Source organism: Budorcas taxicolor, chromosome 3, assembly GCF_023091745.1.
Source record: "Budorcas taxicolor isolate Tak-1 chromosome 3, Takin1.1, whole genome shotgun sequence".
Taxonomy (NCBI): Eukaryota; Metazoa; Chordata; class Mammalia; order Artiodactyla; family Bovidae; genus Budorcas; species Budorcas taxicolor.
Window position 1 is genome coordinate 34,005,154 of NC_068912.1, and position 25,035 is coordinate 34,030,188.

A 25,035-nucleotide genomic window follows, 5' to 3' on the forward strand; every position below is an offset into this window, starting at 1 on the left:
ATGGCATCCTGTCCCATCACTTCATGGGAAATAGATGGGGAAACAATGAAAACAGTGAAAAACTTTATTTTCTTGGGCTCCAAAACCACTGCAGATGGTGACTGCAGCCATGAAATTAAAAGATGTTTGCTCCTTGGAAGAAAAGCTATGACCAACCTAGACAGCATATTAAAAAGCAGAGACATTACTTTGCCAACAAAGGTCTGCCTAGTCAAAGCTATGGTTTTTCCAGTAGTCATGTATGGATGTGAGAGCTGGACTATAAAGAAAGCTGAGCACCAAAGAATTGATGATTTTGAACTGTGGTGTTGGAGAAGACTCTTTAGAGTCCCTTGGACTCCAAGGAGATCCAACCAGTCCATCCTAAGGAAATCAGTCCTGAATATTCACTGGAAGTATGGATGCTGAAGCTCCAATACTTTGGCCACCTGATGTGAAGAACTGACTCATTGGAAAAGACCCTGATACTGGGAAAGATCGAAGGCGGGAGGAGAAGGGGACGACAGAGGATGAGATGGTTAGATGACATCACTGACTCAACGGACATGAGTTTGAGTAAGCTCTGGGAGTCGGTGATGGACAGGGAAGCCTGGTGTGCTGTAGTCCATGCAGTCACAAAGAGTCGGACACAACTGAGCAACTGAACTGACTGACTGACTCTCCCCTCCTGCCTCACTCCCTGTTTCTGTCCTACCTCCCTTGTTAGACTGTGAGCCCCTAGAGGGCAGGCAGCCTGGATGCCAAGGAAGGCTTTTAAATAGCATGAAGCATGAAAACTGGATCACAAACAGGGACAGAGGGGGGTCTCAGTTTCCCATCTCTGTTGAAGCTGCCCAGACTCAACCAGAAGTCTGAGGGCATGGGGTCAGGTGGGGAGGAAAGAGTGGAAGAGCGAGAATGGTGAGGGAAGGGCTCCCTGCTGGGTCAGAGGGGAAAGAAGAAAGGGCAGGATGAGGTGGGCCCTGCTGGGAAGAAATCTCAGCCCTCCACCTAATGCCCATAGTAGTCCCAGATCCCAGCCCCCATCAACTCTTATGAGCCCCACATCCTGCTCACAGGCACCACTTGGGCACCCATGACCACACACCTTCATAGGCAGTACACACAGGCACACATGCCAGCCCACACTGCCCCCAAGCCTGGGTCCACCTCCACCCACCTGTGCCCAGGATGCCCTCTCCTGCTTCCTGCCCTAGTTGCCTGATGCTGACCTGGGGCCTCAGGGGAGGCACCCACAGGCAAAGGGAAGAGGGTTACGCTAACGGCAGAGGCAAGTCAAGCAGGAAGCCTGGAAGCAAGGGGCTCTGTCTAAGCTAGGGACACCTGTCGGCGCAGGCCCGGGCACAGGCCTGGGTTCTGGCACTGGGCAGGTGGTAGCCTTGGAGGCCGCCCCACCCACCAAGAGTCCAAAGAGCACAGGTGTGGCTGCCTCCCGGCCTCTGCACCATAAGACCGGCCTGCTTCAGGGCTCGCCTGACCACAGGGCCCCTGCCCGGGACTGCACCACTAGCAGAGAAGCCACCGTCTTCCCACCACTGGCACCAGGCCACCAGCTCAGACACCGGCCTCTTTGGGGGCACCAGCCTCCAGGCCTCACTGGAGCCCAGGTAAGGGCCTGACCCTCGGGAAGATCAGGGCCCAGCCAAGCCGCAGGAGGTCCCGACATAGTGGGGACAGCTCAGTGGCTTCCCAGGCCAGGGTCTCCAGCCCATTCTCGATGTGGCGGTCCTAAGGAGGGCTTGGGACTCAGCCACAGGCTAGCGGGCCAGGGAGCAGGAGAGTGGGGCAGGCCGGGCTCCAGCAGCACCTCTGGGCTGCTTCTCTCCAGGGCCCATGATGCAGACATAAACTTCTTCCCTGCTTCAGCTCCCTAAACTTGGGGGGGATAAATGGGAAAACTGGGCTGCCACAGGTTCTCTCCCCAACCCCCCTCTGCCCCTCCCCACCCCCCCGCAGAGGCAAGACAGACCAAAGTCAGCCCCCGTTCCTCCACCCCTACCTTTCATCCTCCATCCCCACCCCACCTCCTTGTTGAGATGCGGAGCAGATGTTGCTTGGACCTGCCAAGAGAGACTGTTGCGAAAATCCTGGCTCCCTGTCTACCAATGCCAGATAGAAATAAGGAGAAAGAGTTTGGAGAAAATAGAAAAGAAGAGCTTTATTATTTTTGCCAGGCAAAAGGGAAACACAGCAGGCTAGCGCCTCAAGAAAAATGCCCCCCCTTTCTCCGGGATAGGGAGAGGTTTTATATCCTCTTGAATGTCTTGCATTTTCTTTTTCTTTTGTAACATTTCAAAATGGCCACAGTTGCCATCAGGCAACTCAGCAACCGGGTCTTGTGTTCCTGAAGTTATCAGCCCTTGACCTTCTTTCTGAAATGCAGAATGCTACAAGAGAGTGGAGGCGGAGAAGAATGCCAGGTGCTGAGTATAATCTATATGGAGTCAGAGAGTAATCAGCCTTGTGAAGGACAAGTCCAGCTACAAGTGTTTGTTACTAGTAACAGCTAAAGAATAACCAAGATTGTTTAACTCTTGTCGGCCTGTTTGGCTGGTATGTGCCACAGGCTGTTCGCTCATTTCTGTTTTGCTGCAATAAGACCCACAGGGACCATCCTGTGTGAAGGGGCTGGCAGGTAGGGAGGGGTGCTAACAGAAACAAAGTTCATTTTCTCTTCTTTATCTTCTGGATCTAGAAGCAGGAAGTGTTGCAGCCTGTGGGGTGCAGCTGGGGAGAGGGGGAGCAGGCCTTTAGAATCCCTTACCCTTGGAGAGGAAAGGGATCCTTCCAAACGTGGAAAACACAGAACCATAGACAATCTCTTGTTTACTAGCAACTCATTTCCTCAACACTGAGTCATCTTATCAGATCTTCTGCTACTTTCATAGCAGTCCTAGTTACAGGGGCGTGGGCTGCTCTCTGATACTTTGCCCAGGATATTCCAGGATTTCTGTATAACTCAGATGCATCACGGAAATGCAAGGACACCCGCAGAACTGACACCTATCCATGATGCATACACACGTCATTAAATTAACACATACCCTTGACCCCCACACTCAGCTGACTCCTGCCACAGCCCCACACATCTCATTTGCCTCCATTCCATTTCAATGGATGTATATATTCTAGACTCCCCCTCTGTGCTTGGAAGGCACTGAGGGAACAGCAGGAGCAACATAAGCCCACTCTCAGGAGGGCACAGCCCAGTGACAGAGGCACATAGATAAACAGCTAAAGCATGGAGCTTGTAGTCAGACCCGGCTGAGTCCATTCTCTATAAAATATTTACTTGTGATCTCAGACCTGTGATCTTCTTTGAACTGCCATATCATCCTCATCTGGTCAAAGGGGTAATAACAGTACCCACCCAGCAAGGTTGTTTTGAGGATTAAATGAGTTGTTGGGTGTAATATCTGTAGAACCGCACTCAGCACATAGGATCAAGGGAGTATAAGTGATGGTGCTGTGCTGTGCTTAGTCGCTCAGTCATGTCTGACTCCTTGCGACCCCCATGGACTGTAGCCAGTCAGGCTCCTCTGTCCGTGGGGATTCTCCAGGCAAGAATACTAGAGTGGGTTGCCATGCCCTCCTCCAGGAGATCTTCCTAACCCAGGGATCGAACCCAGGTCTCCCACATTGCAGTCAGATTCTTTACCTAAACCACCAAGGAAGCATAAGTGATGATAGTGATTAAATGACATACAGTTCATAAGGCACTTGACACTAGGCTCACAGCACTAACCAGGGTGGTGCTGTTGTTCGAGAGGAACTTATAAGACTCGGTGTGGCATTAGGAAAATGGGCAGGGTTTAGTGGGGTGATCAAGGAGGGCTTCAGTGAGGAGGTGATCCTTAAACTGTAAATACATTTAACTTATTTTTTTATTGCATTAACCATGGTTTATAACACTGTATAAGTTTCATGCGTACAACATTATATTTCTAATTCTGTACACACTATAACATGCTCACCATCGAAATTTACTTTGTCCGTCATCACACAGTTGATCCCCTTAACCCATTTCACCTTCCTTCCTGCCACTTCCCCTGTGGTAACCTCTACTCTGTTCTCTGTACCTATTATCTCTATTTTCATTTGGTTTAGTCTATTCATTTATTTTGTTTTACTTCTTATATTCTACATAAGTGTGGAGTCATATGACATTTGTGTTTCTTCTTTTGTCTTATTTCATTTAGCATAACACCCTCAAGGTCCATGCATGTTATTGCAAATGACAAGATTTCATCTTTTTATGGCTAATATTCCTTTGTATATACTTCATCTTCTTTATCCATTCACATGTGGATGGGCATTTAAGTTGTTACCATATTTTGGCTATTGTAAAGGCCAGGATGAACATGCCTGTGAGTATGCTCAGTCACAACCAGCTCTTTGGGACCCCATAGATTGTAGCCCCCCAGGCTCCTCTGTCCATGGGATTCTCCAGGCAAGAATACTGGAGTGGGTTGCCACTTCCTTCTCCAAGGAAGAGATCTCCCCCCAGAGATCGACCCTCGTCTCTTGGGACTCCTGCTCTGGCAGGTAGATTCTTTACCAATGCGCCCCTTGGGAAGCCCACATGATGAATATAGGGCTGTGGATATCTTTTTCAATGAATATTTTCATATTTTTTAGATAAATAACCAGAAGTGGGATTGCTGGATCATGATTGTTCTATTCTTAGCTTTTTGAAGAGTCTCCATACTATCTTACACAGTGGCTGCACCATTTTACATTTTACTTATCAACAGTGTGGAAGAATTCCCTTTTCTTTTTTACCAACATTTTTTATTTCTTGCTTTTTTTTGATAATAGCCATTCTGACAGGTGTGAGATGATAGCTTATTGTGATTTTTGACTTGCATTTCTCTAAGAATTACTGATGTTAAACATCTTTTTACATGCCTGTTGGGCATCTGTATGTCTTCTTTTGAAAAAACATCTATTCCCTTCAGCTGGAATTTACAGGATTTGGTGGGAAGGGGCTCTGGGCAGAGGGTTCAGAGTATGGAAAGGCAAAGAGAGCAGATTTAGTAAGACATTTGGGGAAGTTCAAGTCACTAACACATCCTACAGAGCTCCATCATAAACGTGCAGACATATGTGTGTGCATACGCACACACGTACACCCCTCCTGAGTGGCTCCCCCGCATAAGGGCCAACACTGGCCTCCTCCCAATTTGCAGAGTTGAAACAGGCTTGGACAAGAGGCTTGCTGTGACAGGGAAGGCTGCTGACCCTCATACCTCCCCTCCAGAAGCCAGGCACACCCATCCAGCACCTTTTACACTCGAGCCCAGGATGGGATCTGGTCCCAGGTACCTGTCCACACAGCTTCCCCGGGGCCATCAGGATGAGCGTTGTTGGCCAAATAATGGGAAGCTGGGAGCCTGCCTGGGGGCCTCCGAGGCCCAGCCAAGATGGAGGGCTCCTTGCAGAGGTCTCAGCTGGAGACGGATCCAGAAGGAACCGTGATTTGAGCCCCAGACCCAGGTCAGGGATGGGCTGCGACAGCGGCTCACCCACCCAGCTCTGCCTGCTCATCCCTCTCCCCAGCCCTGATCGCTGTCTCTTCTGCTCAGTTTGGGTTTCAGGGAGTCATCTCAGCAGCATCAGAATGTCCCGGCCAAGCAGCAGAGCCATTTATTGTAAGTGGTCCCCTTCTCTCCCTCTGGGTTCCCTGAACCCCGTGCCTCCAGTCTCTCCCTCCCCACACTGACCGCCTCCTATAGTAGTGCCTGTCTCAACTCCTTCTTCTGCCCTCACCCCCTTGCTTCATGCCATGGCAGTGCACCGGAAGGAGTACTTGCAGAATCTCGCCTTAGAGCCCACCCACCTGCAGCACAGGGTGGAGGTGAGTACCCCTAGGGCCCCATACAATTTCCTGGTTCAAGCCAAGTTCTTCTATGTGCCCCCACCCTGACAAAAAGCAGATATCTGAGATAAGTCTGCCACAGAAGCCAATGGCCTGACCCAGCCAGAGTAGGTGGGCTCAGGTCCAGCAAGCCTACCTGAGCGTTTGCTAAGTGCAGGGGAGGAGGATGGGGCAGTTGGGCATGGGCAGAGGAAGCTAAGCCAGTGGGCATCCCATCCCCAAGTAGCAGAGGGATGGGCTGGGAGTCACCTGCCACCACTCAACCCCACCCCTTCCTGTCTCTCGGCTCATCCCCTGCCCCAAGAAACTGCTCTTTGCCCAGAATCTGGTACAGCTGGAGGACAGAACATGTGAGGTCAGCCAGCGGTCCTTGTGCAGGGACTTGAAAGGACCACTATCTGAGAGGGGAGCCATCTGGGCTTGAGTTTCCTGTGCACAGCTCGGAGCCTGGATGGAGGCTCTGGTGCTGCCTGGGAGAACGACACTGGCACTGCCAGATCTAGTTGCCAGGACAGCTGTTGACACCATGTGAAAGCTCAGACTGGAAGGGTGTGGTAGGGAAGAGCAGACACTGCATCAGGCTGAAGGTCTGGGTAGAAACCACCCCCAGGCAGCAGCAGATTTAGCACTCACCCCGAGAAAAGGCAGGGAAGGATGCTGGAGCAACCATCTAGAAACAGTCAGGCTTCCCCAGTCAGCTGGGCTGGGACTAAGATCCCTTGCTTCATGGAGGGAATGAGGATTGGGAATTGGCTTTGTTTAGGTCTAGGAGGCAAGAGCAGGGGAGGCGTGTCCAGGGTGCCAGGGCATTGGCCCATGATATCAGGGCTCCTGAATATGCTGGCTGAGTGAACTTGAAGAAGAGCTGGAAGCTATGCAGAGGACAGGGCAGTGAGTGGGGTCAAGGGGCAGGAGGCAGATGGCATCCTCCCAGCAAGGGCCTGGAGGGGAGCACGGGGGGCAGGACTGTGACTTTTGAACATGGATGGTAGAAGCGAAGGGTATCCTTGAGAAGAGAGAATAACAGCAAAACCCTGCTGTAGTGATCAGACTAGCAGGGGACAAGGGCCTGAGTGGAGACTGAGGTCAGTATGGACCTCTCTGAGAAAGAATCAGGGAGAAGGGCGGTGGGCTCGACTTATTCCTGAGAGACTGGGAGGTAATGGATTATCAGAAGAGGGGCATGCATGCCAGGCGTGGGGTGCAGCATGAGCAACAGCATGGAGACAGGAAAGCTAGGTCAGGGAAGAGATGGGCCAGGCTGGGTGGGCGATTCGCAAAGAGAGCAGAGAAAAGTAGGGGACAGAATTGGAGCATCCTGTAACCTACCTGGAGAAGTTGAGACTTATTTGTTAGATAGCTGAAGCCCACGCCCCCTCCCCACATTTACCACCATCTAGACTGTTACAGGCCATAATTGTCCTTCCTCCAGAGTTCTAAATCCCCTCCTACAGCCCGTCAGTCCCCACCTTGCCCAACTGCCAGCCCTCACATTGTCTTTTGAAGGCTACTTTATGGGCATTGCCTGGGGCCTCCCCAGTGAGGAGGCCAGGGACATGTCATCCCCCTCTGCTGTCCTTCCCCCACCCCGACCCCTGTCCATCCCCACCTGTGAGCCCCCTCTCCAGACCTTCTCCCAGCCCATCTCCTCCTGTCCCCTCAGCACCTGATGACATGTAAGCTGGGGACACAGAGAATCCAGGAGCCCAAGGATGCTCTGCAGAAGCTGCAGGAGATGGACGCTCAGGGTCGGGTGTGGAGCCAGGACTTGCTCCTGCAGGTCAGGGATGGCTGGCTGCAACTGCTGGACATCGAGACCAAGGTCAGCCTCCCACCCTTCCCTGAAAGGGGTCATAGCTAACCTGGGCTGTGGGAAAGCAAGCCCCGGGGCATGAACACCATCCCACCATGCCCCACACGGCAGCCATCCCTCCTCCTACACAACACAAACCCAGGACTAGGAAGAAACAGGAGATAGAGGCACAGGGGGCAGGGGAAAGGACACCCCATCCCAAGCCATGGGAAGGGTGGAGCAACCCAGGTCAGGAGCTCCTAGCGGCCTGTCGGGCTCTCAGTGACCTCACAGCCAGCCTCTCTGCTTGGCCCAGGAGGAGCTAGAGTCCTACCGCCTGGACAGCATCAAGGTCATAGACGTGGCACTCAACATCGGCTCCTACAACTCTGTCCTGTCCATCACCGTGCAGGATTCGGACCTGCGAGGCACTAGCACTCTGCTTTTCCAGTGCCAGGAAGTGGGGGTGAGATCTAACAACCATCACCACCCCTCACCCAACCCCTCCCCTCCCCCATCCCCCAAGCCTGTCTGTTTGCTGCTTCCTCCAGGCAGAGCGACTGAAGACCAGCCTGGAGAAGGCTCTGGAGGAGGAGCTGGAGCAAAGGTAGGCAGCCTCTGCCCCAGCCCACCTGCAGAACCCCAGAGCTCAGGTCTGGGTGGGCTAGACTCTGCCGCACACCTGGGGGAGCTCAGGGGCCTGTGACCCAATAACACAGACATTGACCTGCGGAGTGGCAAGGCTGGAAGCAGGGCGCAAATGGGTGCTGGGCCCAGGGGCCACTGGAGACTATCCTCAGAGACTGACGTGGGACCAACTGGTCTCGGAGGGCAGGCCGATGACGCAGGGGAGAGTCAGGGAAGGGTTTGGATGGAGACCAGGGGGCAGGGCCGGTGGGGCTCCTGGAGAGGGGCACTGGTACCCCTGGGTCCTGGGGCAGAAGTGTGGGCAGAGCCTCTGCCCCAAGAACCCAGTCAAAGCTGCGTCCCTGTCATGTGCTCAACAGGCCCCAGTTCGGAGCCCTTCGCTCAGACCAGGACCGATGGAGGGGGCCTCCTCTGGAAAGGCCGCTCCCTAAGGAGCAGGCACCTCCTCTGGAGTGGGCACCCCCTCCAGAACAGCACTACTTGATGAGCCCAGAGCACGGTAAGTTTGGGCATGGGGGCCAGTGGGAGGAAAGGTTCCCATCAAGGAAGTTCTGGGCCATGGTCCCCTTCCTCTGCAGATACCCCACCACCGTCCCCGAGGCCCCTGCTGCACTGCACCAGTGTCCGAGAGCCAAGCACCTTCTCGCTGTCTCCTTCAAGGAGGTCCCCATCCCCCGAGGACCCAAAATGGGATAAGGTAACTGCAGACTGTCTTGGGCTTGTTGAGGCTCTTGTGGTCTAGCCAAAGGGAGGACACCAGTTGTCTCCCTCACCTCAAGGAGCCAGGTCCCAGGTCGACCAAGGCAGGGCCTGGCCTGAGAGGGGACACAGAGGCTTGGTCAGGCCCTGGGTTGGGGCTGAGGCTCAGGTTTGTGGTGGAGGGAGGCAGGGTTGGGAGTTGCAGGATGGGTCTAACTGCCTACTCAGCCAGGGGTTGTTTGGGGCCCAGGAGGTGCTGGACCATGCCCTAAGGGACATCGAGCTATTTGTGGGGAAGCTGGACGAGGCCCAGTCAAAGACCAGTCGTAAGAAGAAGAGTCACAGCAAGAAAAAGAAAAAGAATAAGGGAGGTGAGTGCGGAGGGCCAGGGGAGAGGAGTCAGGGTTTGGGGGAGGGGGGGACGTCTTGGGATGATACATGAGCCGCCATCTACCCCCTTCTTGCTATAGAGATAACAGAGGCACATTATATCGACTGCTTCCAGAAGATCAAGTACAGCTTCAACCTCCTAGTACGTGACTCCCCACAAGTTTCCCAGCTCTTTTCACCCCTCCCTCCCCTCCTCCACCGCAGCAATCCCCTCTACTCCCTCCCCTCTTCCCTGCAGCAATCCTGTTCTCCCTTCTCTCCAAGGACATCCCATGCTGCTCCAGCTTCTCCCCCTGGAATCGCCCCTCCCCACTCTTGGGTTACTTTGGGAGAATGCCAGGCTCCCCACCAAGACCCAGAACAGTTATGGTGCCCTGGGGTCCTGGTGAAGGTGGGGTGGGAGGAAGGCTGGTGACAGGCTTCACCCTGTGTCCTCAGGGAAGGCTGGCCACCAGGCTGCAGGATACAAGTGCCCCTGAGTTTGTACACATCATCTTCAAAATTCTGGACTCCGTGAGTCAGGGCAGGGTTGGTGCGGGTAGGGGGGAGCAAGGTGGTACAGAGGGACATGCTGAAGTTAAGAGGAGACAGGCTAGGGCGGGAGGGAGGGGGCAGAGGGAGGTACGGGTCTGCTCCTTGCTCACCCCCAGCACACCCTCTTCTGCCTCAAGACACTACCCCACTGTGCACAGCAAGCACCTCTCAGCAGACTAGGTGCGCTGGGGTTGGAGCCACGGACAGCAGTGAGGCAGGAAGGAGCAGGCCTGGGGCAAAGTAGGAAGCCAGGAACCCCGAGCCCTTTCCCACTGCTGCCTGGCCCTGAAGAAGCCCAGGCTTCCTGACGCTTTTCATCCTTCCCCAGATCCAGACCCAGTGCCCTGAGTCTGGCCTAGCAGCCCAAGTGATCTCACCCCTCCTCACCACCAAGGCCATCGAGCTGCTGCAGTCCTGTCTAAGCCCATCAGAGAATAACCTCTGGAAAGGGCTGGGCACAGCCTGGACCACCAGCCAGTAAGTGACAATAAGGCCTGAATGAATTGGAGGCAAGCAACGTGGGGGCGTAGGGCAGGGGGGGACAAGCTCTACGTTGTATTTTAAAACGAATTCTATACCCGTTAAAACTATACCCATTCCTCTACTCCCCAGCTCCTGGTAACCTCTACTCTATGAAATATCTAAAAACAAATCAGGGAAATCTACCTTGAGTTCCCAACATTTAATTAGGCTAAGCACAATAGAAAAAAAATAATAAAAACCAACACACTTACCATCGCCCACCATTGCAGGAAAGCATTATCTCGGAAAATAGAACAATTCTTCCCAAGAAAGGAGCACTGGCAACCTCCTACTAAAATTTTTCTCATTTTTGTCAAGGACGAAGTGAAAACTTTGTCTCAATGCAGCCCAGATTTTAACAATTACTGACATAAGAGATGCTGCAAATGTAACATCAATAAGATTTGCAACCAGCTGGTGGAGGAGCTAAGAGAAGATACATTTCATGAGGGTGGAACAGTGACACAGGCAGCTGGGCAGCAAGGCCAAGCTGAGGAGAGCAGGTGGGGTGGGGGTGGGATGTGAAATCAGTTTGGATACCCTGAGCTGAGGTGTCTGCAGCGACTGGGTGGCCTGGCCCTGTAAGGAGAGGTCTAACCTGGGTACGAGGGTTTGAGAACAGTCAGTACAGAAGTAATAGTTGGGACCCCCTGGAGGCAAGCATTGCAGTAAAGTAAGCAGAGCTCACTTTAATAAGCATGGCCTGTTCTCCCCACGAGAGACAGGCCTCGGAAAACTCTGAGGTGGCAAAAAGAAACAGGGATAAGGAGGCAAAGGAGGCAAAGAGAAATTCCAGAGAGTTAAAAAGGAGAAACAAAAAGCAGAAGCATGAAAACCAAGAGAGAAGAGGGTTTTAGAAAGAGAAATCAACTGGGGGAAAAGCCAGTGGTTCTGGGAGTCTTTTTGCCTAATGAGCGGCTGTGTTTTGTGTTTCAGTTCAGCCCCATTAAAGGATGTCTGTGTCCATTTCATCTAAAGACATAAAATATAACTTAACATAATCTATTTATTTTATTGTGGTAGAATATACATGGGGTAAATTTTATTTTAACTATTTTTAAGTGTATAAGTCAATGCCATTAAGTACATTAACAATATTGAGCAACCATCACTCCTATTCATTTCCAGAACTTTTTCAGCATCCCAAATGGGAACTCTATACCCATTAAACAACCAAACAAAACTCTTTACCCATTCCTTTCTTTCCCCAGCCCCTGGTAACCTCTATTCTATTTTCTGTTTCTGCTTATCATTTTAAGTATAAGATTGAAGCCAGGTGTGCCCTGAAATGTTTTCTCATTTCTTAAAACAACCAAAAATGAATGAATGAATGAATGAAATGAAAGACAGAAACACAGAGAACAGAATTAACTAAAAAGATGTAAAAACCTTCAAAAGAGCTAAATTTCAGGCAAATTTTATTCAAACTATTTGGCTTGAAGCAAACTGACCCCAAACTATAAATGACACTAAATTCTGTGGCGATAGAAGGATACAGATCATACAAGGCCATTTGGATTTGGCAATCAGAAATCATCAGGGCTTTAGAAGAACTAGTTTCAACAGAGTAAAAGTCATGTGGTAAGGAATAAAGAAAGATCCAGAGGTAAGAAAATGTAGGCAGGGCATATGGACACATCTTCAAAAAATTTGATAAAGATAAGGTAATAGGATGGCATCTTAAAAAGCATAGTAACAGAGTCAAGGGAAGACTTGAGCGTGTTTTTAAGGCAAAGAGAAGGAGCCAGTGGGGACTTCCCTTGCGGTCCAGTGGTTAAGACTTCACCTTCTGATGCACGGAGCAGAGGGCTCTATCCCTGGTCCAGAAGCTAAGATCCCACTTGCCTTCCAGTCAAAAAAATCAAAATATGAAACAGAAGCAATATTATAACAAATTTAATAAAGGTTTTTTAAAGGGTCCACATCAAACAAGGAAAGAAAGAAAAGGAGCCAATAAAAAAAGAGTCAGAAGAGGGAATAATTTGTCCCCATCGAATACATATTTACTAGGGGTTCCCTTCTGGCTCAGCTGGTAAAGAATCCACCTGCAATTTGGGAGACCTGGGTTCAATCCCTGGGTTGGGAAGATGCCCTGGAGAAGGGAAAGGCTACCTGCTCCAGTATTCTGGCCTGGAGAATTCCATGGACTGTATAGTCAGTCCATAGGGTCTCAAAGAGTCAGACACGACTGAGCGACTTTCACTTTCACTGCCTCCTCGGTCCCTTGTGCACTATGCTCTGGAGACAGCTATCAAGGAGATCAACATAAAAAGAAACACGGATAAGTGAGAATCATGCGCAATTCAGGATGTGTGTGCACAGTGCAAAGAAGCAGCATTCACGTCTGTCTCTGGGAGGCAGGGAGAGACTTCCTCCAGCAGGGGCCTCCGCGTCCCCCAGGCAGGCAAGTAGAGCCAGCCTGGGGCCACAGGCAGGGCTGCTCCTCTGGAGTCCTGGGCAATGGTGAGGGGGCAGGCTGAGAGGCAAGTACCAGCCCCCACCCTAGAGCCAGCCAGAGTGCTCTGTGGTGATCACAAGGGGGAGGTCCACACACGAACCAGCTAGAAAGAAAGATAAGGCTGCTGGGGAACCGAAACAGGTTAGACCCCAGGAGTGTCTTCCAGCCTTAACACTGCAGTTCTGCCACTTTCATTTAAACTCCCCATCAGTGAGTTAAAGTACTCATATCTTAGGGTGTTGATATGTCTGCACGTTCACGGGCAGAGGTGAGGCTGGCCCACAGATACCTGCACCGTGAGACCTGTACGTGCTTAGCTGTTCGCTATGTCCTGGCGCCTTTCATCTGTGCACATGGGCCACTTTCTCCATTACCTAGAAGATCCCCCAGGCCAGCTGCTGTCATCTCCGCCTTCTCCACATCCCACAGTCTGGCACAGAGTGGATTCAGGCCTGTTCTTTCCCTAGGGCCAACTGGACAGGAAGCGAGCCCCTGCCCTACCAACCCACATTCTATGATGGTTGGCAGCTTCCAGAAACTTCCTACCAGGTAAGGGGAGCTTAGCACAGAGCCCGAATCAAAGCCCTAGACTCTCGCTAGTTTCCATCGTCTCAGTCCAGCCATGGTCACGTGACACCTAAGTGGTAGGTGGGTTCTGTGTGGAAAGCAGGCAGGCAAGGGGATATGAGGCAGCTGTGCGCAGGCAGGCCTGTGGCCTCACACCCCTGCTCTCCACCACTATGCAGCTGATGTCCTGCTCTCACTTTGTTCTGCCCCCACAGGCGCTCTCAAGATACCATGACCCTGCTTCCATCCGGTATGGCCTAGGCTTTGTCAGGACCGTGTGGTTCTGGGGAGGGAAGGACCGGGCTGATCCTGCGGATCTGCAGATTTTACACCCCAGTGACCTCTAGGCTCTCTTTTAGTCAGACACGTACACATCTCTCCCCTACTTTGGGTGAAAAAGCAGTTTCTTACCTTCCTAGGATACAATCCCTCTTCTTTCAATATTCCCCACACATAGCTCTGATTTCTCAGAGACTGAGTATGAAGTGCTCAAAGGAGTGCTCAGATACAGAAGACTCCACTGCCAGAAGAGTCTTGAGAAATCACCAACATCTAGAGCCCTTCTGCCTGCAGAAACCCACACCCCAAGCCCCTCTAACAGTGACCTGCCTTCAAGCTCTGTAGAAACCCCAGAAGTCATTGCTAGACTCCAAGGGGGAGACATCTGGGGCTGAGACAGGGGCCGGATCTCTGAGGCCCCACTCTCAAGCCATCCTGACTCTGTCTCTGGGGGGTAAGGGGGGAAAGCCCTAGGTTAAGCAGCACCTCGCACTTTGCTCAAGAGGAGACACACAACCATGGCCCCAGCCCTGTGCCCTCCAGACCCGGACCTGTCAAGCCAGCCCTGAAAATGCAAGTCCTCTATGAGTTTGAAGCTAGGAACCCGCAGGAACTGACGGTGGTCCAGGGGGAGGCACTGGAGGTGAGGCATGGACTTGAGCTGAGAAAAGGAGGCGGTGGTTGGTGGCTGATGGGAGCTACTGAGAGCATGGGGGTGGAGGGATTGGCCTGGAGAAGGTGAAGGAAGGTTGGGAAGGGCCCAGAGAGAGAAAGTCCGGTGGGGGAGGGGAAGGCTGGCTGGAGAGAGGCTCGGGTCACTGACGCAGTGACTCCCTGGCAGGTTCTGGACCAGAGCAAGCGGTGGTGGCTGGTGAAGAATGCAACGGGACGGAGTGGCTACATCCCCAGCAACATCCTGGAGCCCCTAGAGTCAGGAGCCCCCAGGAGCCAGAGCGAGTCACCCACTCGGGTACTACCATGCCTAGACTTCAGAAGCTATAAAGCCTGAATCAGAGGTGGGGGCAGGGAGGATTCTTTGACAAGTGGAGGAGATGGCCCTGGTTCAACTGAACCAGTATTATCACATGCTTACTGTCTGCCAAGTTTATTGTGGGGCCAGAGCAGAGAACAAGCCTTGTGCTTGTTGGACAAGCAAACCATGGAGTGAGACATGTGGTTTGATGAAAGCCCAGAGAAGGGACACTGATGAGAGAGGGGCTGTGGGTGGCTCTGAGATGAGATGGCTTCTGACTCCCACTTCCCCTGGTTCTAGGCTCCGATGCTTCGACTTAGCTCAAGGCCTGAGGAGGTCACAGCCTGGCTACAGGCAGAGAACTTCTCCACTGTGTGAGTGCCAAGTCCCACAGCTTTAACTCTGTAAAGCACGCCGATAACCACTGCCCCCACCCCTCTACAAGTGTCTCTTCCAGGGCACTTGTCCCTTCAACCCCAGGAGTTTATGGAGTTGCTTTAAGCCAGTATGTTTATCTTACTCCCTGACCTCCAGACATTCTTTCTGTGAATTCTCCTGTCACCCCAGCCCTCCAAGCCCAAACAGCCCCTTCTCCACCCAGATATCCAGGGCTGGGTCCTTCCACCCCACCACTGACAGTTTCTGCTATTTTTGTTTCCAGGACCGTGAAGACCCTTGGGTCCATGACAGGGAGCCAGCTGCTTCACATGAGACCTGGAGAGCTACGGATGCTGTGTCCACAGGAGGCCCCCCGGGTCCTCTCACGGCTGGAGGCTGTCAGAAGGACGCTGGGGGTGAGGATATGCAGCGGCCCCAAGCCCTGCTGGAAATGTGGGGTGCTCCCTGAGTGAGCATGAGAGTGCCCGGTCGGCAGGCCAGCAGGCCCAACCCTGGGGCGGCGCTCACTGCGGCAGGTCTGGTACAGGACCGTCCCCCAGGGGCTTGACTTCATGTGCACAGGCATACCTTGAAGCTCCTAACTGCTGGCATGAGCTCTGGGGTCCCTCATCTGGCACTGGCCTCACTTCAACCTTTTCTTTCCTCAGATAAGCCCTTAGGCAGCAATTCAGACACCTCCAAGACCAAGACTTTCTCACAAGCAAGATGGCGGATCTGATACTCTTTAGAGCCCTGAGAATTCCGCTTCCAAGCCCCCAGGTTGCAGCAAACCCCACATCCCAGCTCACACAGCAAAGAGGATGAACAAGACCAGGTTGAGACAAACCATGCCCCTTCTCGCTGTGCGGAGAGGTCTCCCCAGTTGCCACCTATTTATTGCATCTCTCTCCTGAGCTTAGAGCATTTAGGCCTAGATTTGTCAAGACTCTGTTTAGACCCTCTCCTCCCCAATAAAGGTATCCTCAAGCTTGTCATGTGCCTCTCTTGCAGCTTCCTCTGGCCCTGGTGGAGGCCAAAGGCAGGGAATCAGGAAGAGCTGGGACACTGGGCATGAAACAGCAGCAGCCCTACATCCATCACTGGGCCAGACTATAAGTGGGAATTCACTGGAGCAGAGTCAGAATTCAATGATTATGGCCCAACTCTCCTTAAATTCTAAATAAACTTGAAAATAAGGCTATACTCTACATCTTTATCCTTCTGTGTACATTTCTCCTGATATTTTCCAAGACACCCAGTACAGGTGAGGGCAGAACATCAGAGCAAGGAGTACTGAGGCTGACAATTGCAGGTTTTGATCAGCCACACTGGCTGATGATGCAAAGACACACTAAAAGGCATGTTAGGTGCTCCAGGCTCTACTTGGCAACTTCCTCTTTTAGTACTTTTGTCACTTCTTGTTGCACTGAGCTAATTTTGAGCCCTCCTCCCCAGCTTGTCTCTTTAGTGGTGGAACATAGGGAACATTGGACTGGCTATGTGAATTCAGAGCAAGTCATTTCACTCTCTGGCTCTGTTTTTCCTCTCAAATGTTAAGTGAAAAGTCTGAACTATCTGTGGCTTCTAATATTTAGGATACATAGCCTTCTTTAATCTCAGAACAGTCACAAGACTCCCCTCCTTATATAACAGAGGTTCTACTTTCATTCAGTTAGTCTGCAGATAAGGTTTGATGTACATATGGATTAAGGGCCCTTTAAGAGTCCTCGGCATAAAAGCAATCTTGAGAAATAAGAATGCAACTGGAGGAATCAACTTGCCTGACTTCAGGCTCTACTACAAAGCCACAGTCATCAAGACAGTATGGTACTGGCACAAAGACAGACATATAGATCAATGGAACAAAATAGAAAGCCCAGAGATAAATCCACACACATATGGACACCTTATCTTTGACAAAGGAGGCAAGTATATACAATGGAGTAAAGACAATCTCTTTAACAAGTGGTGCTGGGAAAACTGGTTAACCACTTGTAAAAGAATTAAACTAGATCACTTTCTAACACCGCACACAAAAATAAACTCAAAATGGATTAAAGATCTAAATGTAAGACCAGAAACTATAAAACTCCTAGAGGAGAACATAGGCAAAACACTCTCCGACATAAATCACAGCAGGATCCTCTATGATCCACCTCCCAGAATTCTGGAAATAAAAGCAAAAATAAACAAATGGGATCTAATTAAAATTAAAAGCTTCTGCACAACAAAGGAAACTATAAGCAAGGTGAAAAGACAGCCTTCAGAATGGGAGAAAATAATAGCAAATGAAGCAACTGACAAACAACTAATCTCAAAAATATACAAGCAACTTATGCAGCTCAATTCCAGAAAAATAAACGACCCAATCAAAAAATGGGCCAAAGAACTAAATAGACATTTCTCCAAAGAAGACATACAGATGGCTAACAAACACATGAAAAGATGCTCAACATCACTCATTATTAGAGAAATGCAAATCAAAACCACAATGAGGTACCACTTCACACCAGTCAGAATGGCTGCGATCCAAAAATCTGCAAGCAATAAATGCTGGAGAGGGTGTGGAGAAAAGGGAACCGTCCTACACTGTTGGTGGGAATGCAAACTAGTACAGCCACTATGGAGAACAGTCTGGAGATTCCTTAAAAAATTGCAAATAGAACTACCTTATGACCCAGCAATCCCACTGCTGGGCATACACACCGAGGAAACCAGAATTGAAAGAGACACATCTACCCCAATGTTCATCGCAGCTCTGTTTATAATAGCCAGGACATGGAAACAAGCTAGATGTCCATCAGCAGATGAATGGATAACTAAGCTGTGGTACATATACACAATGGAGTATTACTCAGCCATTAAAAAGAATTCATTTGAATCAGTTCTGATGAGATGGATGAAACTGGAGCCGATTATACAGAGTGAAGTAAGCCGGAAAGAAAAACACCAATACAGTATACTAACACATATATATGGAATTTAGAAAGATGGCAATGACGACCCTGTATGCAAGACAGCAAAAAAGACACAGATGTGTATAACGGACTTTTGGACTCAGAGGGAGAGGGAGAGGGTGGGATGATTTGGGAGAATGGCATTCTAACATGTATACTATCATGTAAGAATCGAATCGCCAGTCTATGTCTGACGCAGGATACAGCATGCTTGGGGCTGGTGCATGGGGATGACCCAGAGAGATGTTATGGGGAGGGAGGTGGGAGGGGGGTTCATGTTTGGGAATGCATGTAAGAATTAAAGATTTTAAAATTAAAAAAAAACACACACACACAAAAATAAAATAAAGTGACTGTCACCAAAAAAAAAAAAAAAAGAGTCCTCGGCATAGAAGGCAGTGGCACCCCACTGCCATGGACGGAGCCTGGTGGGCTGCAGTCCATGGGGTCGCTGAGAGTCGGGCACGAATGAGCGACTTCACTTTCACTTTTCACTTTCATGCATTGGAGAAGGAAATGGTAACCCACTCCAGTACTCTTGCCTGGAGAATCCCAGGGACAGAGCAGCCTAGTGGGCTGCCATCTACGGGGTCACACAGAGTCGGACACAACTGAAGCGACTTAGCAGTAGCAGCAAGAGTCCTTAAGATGTTCCCTTAGTACAACAGCCAGAACATGGAAGCAACCTAGATGTCCATCAACAGGTGAATGGATAAAGAAGTTGCCGTATAGACAGAAAGGACTATAACTCAGTCATAAAAAGGAACAAAACTGAGTCAGTTGTAGTGAGGTGGATGAACCTAGAGTCTGTCATACAAAGGCAGAAAAACAAATATTAATGTATATATATGGAATCTAGAAAAATGGGACTGATGAACCTATTTACAGGGCACAGACAGAGACACAGATGTAGAGAACGGATTTGTGACACAGTGGGGAGCAGAGGGCAGGACGAACTGAGAGAGTAACTGACATATTTACACTATCATGTGTAAAACAGACAGCTAGTGGGAAGCTGCTGCACGACACAGGGAGCTCAGCCTGGTGCTCAGTGATGACCTAGGGGGTGAGGTGGGGGTGGGATGGGAGGGAGGCTCAAGACAGAGGGGATCTATACACATATAGTTGATTCACCCTGTTTTACAGCAGAAACTAACACAACATTGTAAAGCAATTTCGCTGCAATAAAAAGAAGAAGGAAAGATCTTCCCATAGTCACTCAGTTGAACCTGTCCAGGACCCTAATACTGCCAAAATATCCTATTTTTTGCCTGCCTATCTCATTCCCTCAAGTTCCTAGCTTCAGAAAATCATCTCTCCTAGCTGATAACACTGCATAAGACAGCAAATGCTCTCCGTCACAAAATAGAACAAAGGTGAGACCCTTAAGGTTTGACTGTCAAGAGCAAAAGCTAACTAGAAAAGTTGATTTGAGGGAATGCAGAGAGGCGATATTGACACATTGTCTTCTGGGCCTTCACGGAGCTGAAGGAGTCCTAGAAACAGGGAAAACTTCCAGAACCAGGTAAACATGTATTTTAGCCCAGGGCTCCCCAGATTTCCCAGCAAAGACTGAGATGAGGTGAGACTGTCTGGATATCCAAGTGCAGAGGACCTAGCACAAGTTGGGCTATTACACAGACCTAGTTGTGAATCCTAGGCCACCCATGGACACTTGAAATTAGAAAGGCAACTCACCCTACCTCTCCACACCTCACTAATCTTCTATAAAATTGGTGTAACAGCTACTTCACGAAGTTGTTGTGAAGCTTAAATTGGAATAAATTAGCTAGCATACATGAAATACCTAGACTATTGACTAGCATATCATAGGTTTTCAATAAGCATTAGTCTTATATCCCAAGTTAGTTTGTGACTGGCCTGTTATCTTAGGAGGAGAAATCCAAACATTATAAATTCATTGGTCCCCATGCATTTGTCCTTTTTTCCTTTCTTCTTTTAGTGAACTGTCCTTTTAAAAAGTTTCATCTTTGCTATACCCAAACTAGGGGGAAATGTGTTTTCCCACGCATGGCCTAAGGGGTTTAGGGGCTCTGTTCTAAGTGTCTGTGCTGCAGAGGCCAGGCCAGGCACCTACCCAGTAGCTCAGAACTCCTCGCCATCCACACTCTGTGCACACGCCAAAGAGAGCGATTCCTGATGGTCAGGCTCTGTCGACTCCTGGTGCTTGCCCACTTCCCCCAAACCTCCCATCCCCACTAGATAAATATTTATGGCAACTAGGGTAACGGTCCTCACGGCCTGGACTGCTAGGGCTCAGCCCCATCCCACTCTAACTGAACTATTAAACAGAGTGCGGCTTCACAGAAGTACAGAGACTCAATCACAGGGCCCGGCCGTTCTCCTCACGGGTCTAGCCTCGGGAGTATCCTCCCCCAGCCCCAGGAACTGCAGAAGTCGCGCGGGCACCGCCAAGCGGACATTCGGAGGGTGGGGAGGGGGTGGGGAGGGGGCGGGGCGGGGTGGGGACGACGGGGGGCGGAGTCAGGGCGCGCACGTTGGCACCTCCTACCTACGACGGGTATAAAGCCCCTCCCGGTGGCCGTCTACCACCAGTGCGCGAAGGCACACGGGCGATATCGAAATGGCTTCGTCCAAGTCTATGGTTCTAGGTTACTGGGATATTCGCGGGGTGAGTGCGGTCTCAGCGGCTAAGCCACTCGGTCTGGGAGACTGACGCGGAGGTAGCGGGGGTCCTCTTGGTTAGCGTTCTCCAAGGCCAAATCTCCAACGCCGCGCTGCGCAGCGGTGCGCGGCCTGGCCCCTGCGAGCTCCGGGGCCGCGGAGACGCTGGCCTTGGGGGAGAGGGGCTTAGGGCAGCAAGCCAGCCCGGGGTAGGTCTCGGGAGCTGCTTAACCACCCCATCCCGGCGGGATGCGGCGTCTCGGCAGCCTTAGCAGGGACGTTGGCGAGTGAGGGGTGGAGGATGTTGGGGGTGGGGTGGGGGAAAACTGCGCAGGTGCTGACCGAGAGCTTTCCCCACCCCCACCCCTCTTTCCCGACCCATCAGCTGGCGCACGCCATCCGCATGCTCCTGGAGTTCACGGATACATCCTATGAAGAGAAAAGATACACGTGCGGGGAAGGTAATGCCTCACTAGGTGCCGGTGCGACGCCGCGTTGAGCCGAGCACGTCTTCCTACTGTTGCTGTCTTCTTGTGCCTAGAGGGTGGCATCACGCCAAGGTCGGGTGGGACTTCTGCCACCAGTCACCTGGGAGCTCTCTGCTGTGTTTAGTGTGGGGAGAGAGCTGGGAATTTTCCTTCTGCCGTAGCTCAACTCTGCTTTAACACTGATGGGAATGGCTAAGCTTTTGGGGTCTGAGTATGTGAGGTATTGGGCTTCCCAAGTGGCGCTAGTGATAAAGAACCTGCCTGACAATGCAGGAGACATGAGATGTGGGTTTGATCCCTGGGTCAGGAGGATCCCCTGGAGGAGGGCATGGCAACCCACTCCAATTCTTGCCTGGAGAATCCCACGAACAGAGGAGCCTGGCAGGCTATAGTCCACAGGGTCGCAGAGTCATCCACACTGAGGCGACTTAGCACACTTGTGAGGAATTGGAACTAGAGTGTGTCTCTAAATCTTTCCACGCTCCTCAGGTGGGATATTAAGCTGGTTGGATCGCACTTCATTCTTTCTCTTACAGCTCCTGACTATGATAAGAGCCAGTGGCTGGATGTGAAATTCAAACTAGACCTGGACTTTCCTAACGTAGGTGGTTTTAGGAGAAGAGGGGGCAGAAGGGAAGGGCTTCAGCTATATCCTTACTCCTTTCCTCTCTCCGCTAGTGGTTTGTAGAATAAGGGCTCTTCATCTCGATAGAATAGATAGGATTCAGGGGGTCCTTAGACTTGGATGGAGAAAAAATTACATTTGCATTTCTACTAACCACTAGCTAAAAGTGAACAGTTCCTTCTGTTGTGAATGTAGGCAATGTGGCCTTGATTATTAGCCAAGCCTGTGACTGGGTATTTTTGTATTACATGTGCTGCAGATATTATAGATAAATATTATTTACACTTAGCATACTTTGAAAGTATGATAGCCATTACATCTTCTTGTTATTTAATGCGTTAATTGGCACATATTAATCTTAGAATTTTGTTCTTTTAATGTCATAAATTGTGTAACATGTGTAATTTGTTTTATGCATTTAAAAGCCTAATTCAGAGAAAAAGTGCGTAGCGTGCACATACCCGTACACAAACACACACGCAGTAAAGCACCCCTGTCTAGAATCAAGTGTAGACTCAGTTGCTACCTTTCACTTTCTTTCTTCTTTCTTCTAACACAGCATTTTCTCTCTACTGTTCTTTTCCCTGCAAGCCTTCTTTTCCAAGAGAGAGAGGCAGGGAGGCAAGAGAGAGGTGGTTCATTTGACCTGTCCTTTTCTTTCCAGCTGCCCTATCTCATGGATGGTAAGAACAGGCTCACCCAGAGCAATGCCATCTTGCGCTACATCGCCCGCAAGCACAATATGTGTGAGTGGGGTAGGGCTGGTGTTGTGAGGGGAGCTCACCTGGGAATGGATAAGGCCAAGGGTGATTTCCTGTCATTTGGTCTACAGGCGGTGACACTGAAGAGGAAAGGATTCGAGTGGACATCATGGAGAACCAAATAATGGATTTTCGCATGCAACTGGTACAACTCTGCTACAACCCTGACCACGTGAGTTTCCTGAACAGGAAGGCGTCAAGAAAAAGGAGCCTTTAGGAACTCAAGGGTTAAATCTGCCCCATTCTGCTGCTGCTACCTTCCCACCAAGTCTGTCAGAATAAGAAACAGAACTCTTATTTCTGGAGGATTTGTTTGTCATGTAACTCTGGTGTTGGCCCTTCTTCTTTCCACATCCCTCCTTTCCATCTGCCACCTCTTCCTGAAGGCTTGGAGAAAGGCACCTGGAGAAAGGGCTGCTGAGTCCATCATTGGCCCATGCCCTGATTCATGGAGATGATGGCAGCTGCTCTCACTTTCACTTTTACTTCTCCCCCAGGAAAAGCTGAAGCCTCGGTACTTGGAACAGCTACCCGGACAACTGAAACAGTTCTCCTTGTTCCTGGGGAAATACTCATGGTTTGCAGGGGAAAAGGTAGAAGAAAGGAAAGGGAGGGGATCCTTTTCTGTCTCTGCAGGTATTAATGAACTCCCCAGACCTGATGATCTTATTGTCTCTGTAGCTCACCTTTGTGGATTTCCTCACCTATGATGTCTTAGATCAGAACCGTATGTTTGAGCCCAAGTGCCTGGATGAATTTCCGAATCTGAAGGCTTTCATGTGCCGTTTTGAGGTAATGCCCCTTGCACCTTTCTCATAAAAAACACAGGCTGGCCTGGGCCCTCAAAGGACCCTATTGTTGTATAGTCTTGCCTAACACCAGCTTTTGCTTAAAGGGATCAGTGGTTGGACACCTCTAAACCTTAAAGTCTTGGGAAGGTCCTGGCTTCCTTCTATACCTTGAAGTCACTGCCTATAAGAAGTGGTGGGGATGAGGGACATGGGGCAGGCAGCATGCAAATGCTACTGTTTTGAAATGGGTCTTTTGGCCTGGGTTAGAGTCTTTATAAGATTTGGTGTGCTTTCCCTTCAGGCTTTGGAGAAAATAGCTACCTACATGCAGTCTGACCGCTTCCTTAAGATGCCTGTCAACAACAAGATGGCCCAGTGGGGCAACAAGAGAATCTGCTGAGCAGGAGGCAGGCTTGTACTGCTTGTTTTGTTCCATTCCATCCGTAGGATACTTGTACCCGCTCTTTCCTGCTCTTTTCAATAAATAGCATTCAGGCTACTGGTGTCCAGCTTGATTTCTGTTGGGAATAAAGGCCAAAGGGGAGTAAGGACATGTGAATTCAATCACTGCATGCCAGGAGCCAGTGTGAGGAATCCCGCCCGTGACAAGGTCATGAGGAAGGAAGCTGACATACGCAAGGCATGCTCAGACTTCAGGGGCCCCTCTGGAAATTCCTAAGCATTGTACCCCAACAAAAATCTGCCGGTTTTTGTGCTCTGCTTTTCCACTCTTCTGACATTCTCTGGAAAAGTCAATTCAGGGCTTTAGTCTTCTGCATTTCAAAGAGTGTTTCAATCCAAAATCCCCTCTGATGGCTTTCTAGCCTGCCTGCAGGACTCGTACAGCTGCGCGTGTGATTGTTTGAGGCCTCCTGACCGCAGGAGGCATGGGAAGCTTAAAACATCCTAGGAATGCAGGCGCTTCCAAAGAGTCAAAATCTTTAGAATAGGACTGATGAAAGGTTTCATTTGTTGAGCCAATGCTTGCTGCTAAATTTTCATATCCTTTATTTTTAGATATAGTTGGTATATAGAAAAACAAGTAGTAGACCTGGTATTAGCAACATTAGATGTTTGAGTTAAGTACCTTCTTTGTTATAACCCACTGCGCCTTTGTTCTATAGAGATGTAACTTTAGCGCTTTAAGGAGATATAGATTAAAGAAAAACACTTCAGGGGAAACAAAATTAACATTCATTAAGGAAGAGAGCCAAAAAGTGTTAACAAGCCTCTTGGCCAGAAGATAATGTAAATCACCTGAGACCTTTTGTATACAAAATGATGTATAGAAAGAGTCTAGGCTGCGAACGCTACATAATTTTGTGTTACCCATTGATCTCCATGTTTTATCAAAAATATAAAAGGCCTTCTGAACAATAAAGGATTGGACCAGTTTCTCGGACAAGTCTCTCGGCCTGGTTTCTTGGAAATCTGGCTCCCCCCCCCGTGTCTCTCTCTTTCTCTCTTCTCTTTCCCTCCCTCCGCTCTTTACTTTAATTTCAGGCTGAATCTCCACCTGGGATGCGGAGGCCCGCCAAGTCTACTTACTTGCCCTGGCTGTTAAGACCCGCGCGAAAGGGAGCCTAAGGTGAGGCACCCTTAGATATTCAAGCAAGCGCTGGTGGCCCAACGTAGATGGTGCAAATTCC

At 50.2% G+C, this 25,035-nt stretch overlaps 2 protein-coding genes across 2 annotated transcripts; both read left to right on the forward strand.

Moving 5' to 3' along the window:
- Nucleotides 1–5,620: 5,620 nt before the first annotated feature.
- On the forward strand, nucleotides 5,621–16,234 carry EPS8L3 (EPS8 like 3). Its single transcript, XM_052638034.1, has 18 exons — nucleotides 5,621–5,651; nucleotides 5,793–5,857; nucleotides 7,542–7,700; nucleotides 7,987–8,136; nucleotides 8,222–8,277; nucleotides 8,678–8,817; nucleotides 8,897–9,015; nucleotides 9,268–9,388; nucleotides 9,488–9,549; nucleotides 9,846–9,920; nucleotides 10,270–10,418; nucleotides 13,389–13,470; nucleotides 13,704–13,738; nucleotides 14,227–14,410; nucleotides 14,609–14,737; nucleotides 15,041–15,114; nucleotides 15,402–15,534; nucleotides 16,130–16,234. The coding sequence occupies exons 1-18, from the start codon at nucleotides 5,621–5,623 to the stop codon at nucleotides 16,232–16,234; spliced, it is 1,869 nt and encodes a 622-aa protein (XP_052493994.1).
- Nucleotides 16,235–20,601: 4,367 nt separating this feature from the next.
- On the forward strand, nucleotides 20,602–24,772 carry GSTM3 (glutathione S-transferase mu 3). The gene is made up of 8 exons (XM_052636497.1): nucleotides 20,602–20,728; nucleotides 21,107–21,182; nucleotides 21,746–21,810; nucleotides 22,499–22,580; nucleotides 22,667–22,767; nucleotides 23,093–23,188; nucleotides 23,277–23,387; nucleotides 23,688–24,772. Exons 1-8 carry the CDS (start codon nucleotides 20,681–20,683, stop codon nucleotides 23,784–23,786), a joined length of 678 nt encoding a protein of 225 aa, XP_052492457.1. The 5' UTR covers nucleotides 20,602–20,680; the 3' UTR covers nucleotides 23,787–24,772.
- Nucleotides 24,773–25,035: the final 263 nt, after the last annotated feature.

Bases quoted from the DNA above. Each gene is read 5' to 3' on its own strand.
- EPS8L3 (XM_052638034.1), top strand. From the start codon at position 5,621: ATGTCCCGGCCAAGCAGCAGAGCCATTTATT. The intron at 7,701-7,986 runs GTCAGCCTCCCA...TGCTTGGCCCAG, and splicing joins TGCTGGACATCGAGACCAAG to GAGGAGCTAGAGTCCTACCG. The intron at 13,471-13,703 runs GTAAGGGGAGCT...CTGCCCCCACAG, and splicing joins TTCCAGAAACTTCCTACCAG to GCGCTCTCAAGATACCATGA.
- GSTM3 (XM_052636497.1), top strand. From the start codon at position 20,681: ATGGCTTCGTCCAAGTCTATGGTTCTAGGTTACTGGGATATTCGCGGG. The intron at 20,729-21,106 runs GTGAGTGCGGTC...CCGACCCATCAG, and splicing joins GTTACTGGGATATTCGCGGG to CTGGCGCACGCCATCCGCAT. The intron at 22,581-22,666 runs GTGAGTGGGGTA...TTTGGTCTACAG, and splicing joins CGCCCGCAAGCACAATATGT to GCGGTGACACTGAAGAGGAA.